The sequence below is a fragment of the Salvelinus alpinus genome, chromosome 4 (genome assembly GCF_045679555.1).
Source record: "Salvelinus alpinus chromosome 4, SLU_Salpinus.1, whole genome shotgun sequence".
Classification (NCBI taxonomy): Eukaryota; Metazoa; Chordata; class Actinopteri; order Salmoniformes; family Salmonidae; genus Salvelinus; species Salvelinus alpinus.
This window is the reverse complement of record NC_092089.1, coordinates 2,007,044-2,012,866: the sequence shown is the minus strand read 5'-3', so window position 1 is coordinate 2,012,866 and position 5,823 is coordinate 2,007,044. Positions and strand designations below refer to the sequence as shown.

Sequence of the window (5,823 nt, the reverse complement as noted above, 5' to 3'; positions counted from 1 at the left end):
CGCTGTCTGGAGTAGTGTGTTAGTGTTCCTCACTGTGGTATGTTAGTATGGATGGATGGATGGTTGGATTGACAGACGGATCGATGCATGGGGTATATGCAATGTAAGAAATGCATGATGAGCTGTATATAATTCCAATCCATTAGAGTAGATGGAGTAAGACTATTGTACCTTAAGAGGACCAGATATCAGAGGTGTTTCAGCAGACTTTATTTAGGATCTCAGCAGGCTGGTTTTCTCTGAGTTGAAGCAATGTCACAGGTACCTGCCAATCATCAAGGGTGCGTTCAGGAGATGCCACACCAGATAAAAATGTTTTGAGACGGTTAAATGAAGGAATTGAGGAAGTTAATTAAAGCATTTTCTCTCATTTGCGCCTACTGAACATAACCCAGTGCTGAACATAACCCAGTAACATTAGGAATGGCCCCTCAGATGACGGTGACCTCTCTGCTCTTGATGCAGTCGAGGGTAAGGCTGCGGGGGCAGGCCTTTCGTGACCCCTCCCCTAGCTGTGGGGAGGTAGGCGGGTATAAGGCTGGAGTGGGCAAAGCCGAGGGTAGTGATTGGGTAGAAGCCTGTGTTGGCCCCGCCCTCAGCAGGCCCCTGGTTGGGTGTTCCACTTGATGCTGGCTACTAATTGTCACGTCTTCTTGATACAGTCCTCTGATTGGCTCGTCTCTGTTCCGCTGGCACCTGCATGGCTGCAGGCTCCGGAGCATCTCCAGTAGCTCCCTCTTCTCTAGCTCCGCTTCTGCCAGCTCCTGTCTCCGCAGGCGCTCTGCCCCCAAGAGAGCCCGCACATCACACACCACCCTCGACACCTGGCCCTACACACACACACACACACACACAGGGATGTGTCATAACACACACATTCCTATAGGTAGTACATATAAGTGTGTCACCTTGAGGTCCTCCACCTCGCTCTTCAGCAGAGACTCTTTCTGCACCATGTGTCTCCTCTGAGAGTCCAGCCTCGACTCCATCTCATGCCTCACCTCCTCCACCTTACCCAACATCTCTGCCCTGCAACACACACAAACACACACGTGTCACAATAAATCACAATATCCATTGTATAAAAGCAATGACGTTGCCCTTGAGGTTCTAGAATATTGTAAATATTGGCACAGCTTTGTCAAGGATTTGTTAGGAACGACACAGATATAACATCCTAATATATCTCAATCCATCACCTCAAACACACAAACCTGAGCAGCTCCAATTCTGTTCGTAGCTCTGCAACACAGTTGTGCTGTGATTGGTCTACAGAGAGGAGGGTGTGGCCACAGCCGCTAGGACACGCCCTGCTGCGGAACTCACACTCCAACAGGTGAGACTCTAGAGCCCTCCTCTCCACCTGCACCGGACAACCTGGGGAGGTGGAGAGAGGAAAGAGGAGTTAAGGAGAGGAGTACAAAAAGTAACAGAAAGACGAAGTTAGAGAGCAACACTTGAGACCTACTGAAAGTCTCTCACTGTCTTTCTCACCTTCAACCCCTTCCTCTACCTCGCCCCACCTTCCTCTACCTCGCTCCGCCTTCCTCTACCCCGCTCCGCCTTCCTCAACCCCTCTCCACCTTCCTCTACCCCTCTCCACCTTCCTCTACCCCGCTCCACCTTCCTCTACCCCGCTCCGCCTTCCTCAACCCCGCTCCGCCTTCCTCTACCCCTCTCCACCTTCCTCTACCCCTCTCCACCTTCCTCTACCCCGCTCCACCTTCCTCTACCCCTCTCCACCTTCCTCTACCCCTCTCCACCTTCCTCTACCCCTCTCCACCTTCCTCTACCCCGCTCCGCCTTCCTCTACCCCTCTCCACCTTCCTCTACCCCTTTCCGCCTTCCTCTACCCCGCTCCGCCTTCCTCTACCCCTCTCCACCTTCCTCTACCCCTTTCCGCCTTCCTCTACCCCTCTCCACCTTCCTCTACCCCTCTCCACCTTCCTCTACCCCTCTCCACCTTCCTCTACCCCGCTCCGCCTTCCTCTACCCCTCTCCACCTTCCTCTACCCCTTTCCGCCTTCCTCTACCCCTCTCCACCTTCCTCAACCCCTCTCCGCCTTCCTCTACCCCTCTCCACCTTCCTCTACCCCTCTCCGCCTTCCTCTACCCCGCTCCGCCTTCCTCTACCCCTCTCCGCCTTCCTCTACCCCGCTCCGCCTTCCTCTACCCCTCTCCACCTTCCTCTACCCCTCTCCACCTTCCTCTACCCCGCTCCGCCTTCCTCTACCCCTCTCCGCCTTCCTCTACCCCGCTCCACCTTCCTCTACCCCACTCCGCCTTCCTCTACCCCTCTCCGCCTTCCTCTACCCCTCTCCACCTTCCTCTACCCCGCTCCACCTTCCTCTACCCCGCTCCACCTTCCTCTACCCCGCTCCACCTTCCTCTACCCCGCTCCGCCTTCCTCAACCCCGCTCCACCTTCCTCTACCCCACTCCACTGCATTGCATGGCACTCAAGCACTCCCCCACTCAGAGATGCAGTAGCAAAAGGTCAAAGGAAAATTGAAGGATAAGAACTTGTGTTTTTAATCATGCAAATGCATGAAACACAATCCAATCCAATACCACACAAAAGCAAACACCCTGATACCTACCGCACTGGTAACATATGTAGTCTCCACCTGCCAACAACAGGTCACAGACACGTGAGAGTTCACCTAATACCCCCCCCCCCCCCCATCCATCCATCCATCTGTTGCATTGGCTCTCATCCTCTGGGGGATGTTTCTCATTAAAAATGTAGGTGGGATCCCTCCCTGAGGAGTTGGATGTTTCCCCAATACAGATCTAGGGTCTTTTATTTGCATTTCACCCATAATCGTAAAGGTTGGGATTTGGTTAAGGTAAGATGATCCTAGATCTGTACCTAAGAGCAACTGCTACCTGGAGCAAAGGTCATTGTTCATCCCAGCTGGGCTCTGTATGATGTCACCATGACAACTGGTCTACCACCTGCTCCCCTCACACAGGTGTCATATCACTTCTGCTCCGTCTAAACTAAACACACTTCCATGTAGTATACTATACATTTCTCTAATACACTTACACACACACTCTCTCTGTATTATAATACACTGTAATCAGTGGAGACTGCTGAGGGGAGGATGGAATGGAGTCAATGAAATGGTATCAACCACATGGAAACCACATGTTTGTTACCATTCCATTGAATCCATTCCAGGCATTATTATGAGCCATCCTCCCCTCAGCAGCCTCCACTGACTGTAATACACACAGAGCTGTAGTACCTGTGGAGGAGCAGGATATGAAGGTGAATGGACACTCGTCCTCGTGTGTGTGAAGTGTCTCCAGGCAGCAGACGGCATCACAACCCTGGCCAGAGTTAACACAACGGATCTGGAGCCTAGACAGGTTATTACGCATGTACCTAACACAGACCAGACAGTGGTTGTTGGAATAACCATATCATAGTGTGTGTGTGTGTATGTGAGTGTTTCTGTGTGAGTGTGTATGTGTCTGCGTGGGTGTTTCTGTGTGAGTGTTTCTGTGTGAGTGTGTGTTTGTGAGTGTGTGTACCTGTGCAGTGGTCTCAGAGTGCTGATGTCCAGTGGAAGTCTGTCCTCGGGACAGGAATGGTGGTGTATGAGCCAGGAGCTGATGCAGGCGTCACAGTATGCATGTTCACAAGGGGCCTGGAGGGGGCGCTCCAACACATCCCGACACACACAGCACAGAAGCCCCTCGTTCACGTACCCCACAAACCTCTCCAGGTCATAACCCATCCTACAGCACACACAGACACACAGATCCACGCAGAGCAAAAACAGCCAGACACCCATACAGCAGCATACAGCAGTGTTAACTTCCTCCTCAATGTTCCTGGTTTTCTCCGTTTTTGAGCCCCTATGACTCTCCATTCTACTGGCATTCTATTTTACAGAATACACTGACCCTTACCTGAGACTGACAGACTCTCCTTCTCTTCCCTCTCTTCCCTCAGTCCTTTCTTCCTCTTTGGACCTCTCTCCTCTCTCCACCTCTTCTTCTCTCTCCTGTCTCTGTAGTTTACCCTAGGTGAGGGTTTCTTCTGGCCCCTCCTCTATTTGCTCTCTCAGGGCCATGTCTCTGTGGTGAAGTCTCCCTAGCAACAGGGATCCTCTCCCCAGGCATCCAGCTGCTGGATGAGACCGCAGACAGACAGAGTTACACACACACACACACGTTAAGAGCAAGTGATGAAAGGAAGACTAGTTCTACTGTAAGTAATTCTGATGTATCTATTTGTTTTATTCAGACATTTTGGCGGGATACATCCCTTGGGATGAATCATTATGTTCTATAGGGGGTCCTGATGAAGCAACAAACATATTAAAGGCAGTTCCATTCAAACAGGAACATGGTGTATCTACAAACATGTTTTCTCCCTCATCCCTTTCCCTCTCTGTCTCTTTGGATGTGGGATTATCATGGATTACGCTCCCCTCTTCTCTGATTGGATTACAGACTCCATGACAACATCCCCACTGCACTCTTACCCCACAGCAGAAATCAAAAAGCAACCCCGAAAGAGTGAGTGAGAGAGAGAGAGAGAGAGACATAGAGAGAGAGAGAGAGAGACAGAGAGACAGAGAGACAGAGAGAGAGAGAGAGAGAGAGAGAGAGAGAGAGAGAGAGAGAGAGAGAGAGAGAGAGAGGGATAGAGAGAGGGATAGAGAGAGAGAGAGATATTGGAGACACATATTTCCCTCAGATTACACAGACCCACAAAGAATTCGAAAACAAATCCAATTTTGATAAACTCCTATATCTATTGGGTGAAATACCACAGTGTGCAATCACAGCAGCAAGACTTTTGTGACCTGTTGCCACAAGAAAAGGGCAACCAGTGAAGATCAAACATCATTGTAAATACAAACTATATTTATGTTTATTTATTTTCCTTTTTATACTTTAACTATTTTCACATCATTACAACACTGTATATATACATTATATGACATTTGAAATGTCTTCATTCTTTTGGAACTTTTGTGTAAGTGTAAGGTTTACTGTTATTTTTTTATTGTTTATTTCACTTTTGTTTATTATCTATTTCACTTGCTTTGGCAATGTAAGCATATCGTTCCCATGTCAATAAAGCCCTTCAATTGAATTGAAATTGAGAGACAAAGAGAGAGAGAGAGAGGGAGATGTCAACCAAACAGGCAATAAACAAAGAGATATCATAGTTATGATGATGAAATCGCCACCACATGTCAGCAAAGCCTAGCTCTCTAGCCTACAGCCCACTACTTATACCATGGCCATCGACTATGTGCTTTCAATATGCATTTTTAATATCATGCATTATGATAATATGGAAAATATAAACTCTAGTGTAACTCAATAGCAGTTTATGCATTTCAGTAAAACTTCTTTATTCTGCGATGTTGAATATCAATTCTGCATGCAGCAACCTTCTGACCAGTACCTGCTTTTTGCAGTGTGTGGGATTTAGCAGAAATGCTTGCCAGCATGTAATTTATTTGAACATTTTTTTTACTTTTATTTTCTAGAGTAGTTTACTTACCACCAGGGCTCAGTCCATGACAGATGACATCTCAATCGGAATCATCATTTAATTCCGCAAACTCCTTCAAATTGACGTGACATTTTATAACACAAATATCCATGCAATCAATATCGATCGGTTTCATAAATGAGTCTGAATGGATTACTGTAGGCCTGATGTAGGGCAGGCAGGCTATTGTCGTAAATCGGTGAAGTTAACCATAGCATCAACTGGCGAAAATCAGATTATTTAGAAAGACGACTGAACTAGAGCAAACGCCACCGTTTGGGGCCGCGGGAGTAGAAA

At 48.3% G+C, this 5,823-nt stretch overlaps 1 protein-coding gene across 2 annotated transcripts; it reads right to left on the bottom strand.

Annotated features, from left to right (window-relative positions):
- Nucleotides 1-193: 193 nt before the first annotated feature.
- On the bottom strand, nt 194-5,811 carry LOC139572710 (RING finger protein 151-like). Of its 2 annotated transcripts, none has more exons than XM_071395412.1 (7): nt 5,536-5,811; nt 3,924-4,143; nt 3,543-3,749; nt 3,254-3,393; nt 1,215-1,377; nt 909-1,029; nt 194-830 (listed from the first exon to the last, which is right to left on the bottom strand). In XM_071395412.1, exons 3-7 carry the CDS (start codon nt 3,746-3,748, stop codon nt 432-434), a joined length of 1,029 nt encoding a protein of 342 aa, XP_071251513.1. In that variant the 5' UTR covers nt 3,749; nt 3,924-4,143; nt 5,536-5,811; the 3' UTR covers nt 194-431. The 2 variants fall into 2 exon arrangements, with proteins under 2 accessions (XP_071251513.1, XP_071251514.1); XM_071395413.1 differs by having other exon boundaries at nt 924-1,029.
- Between the last annotated feature and the right edge of the window lie 12 nt (nt 5,812-5,823).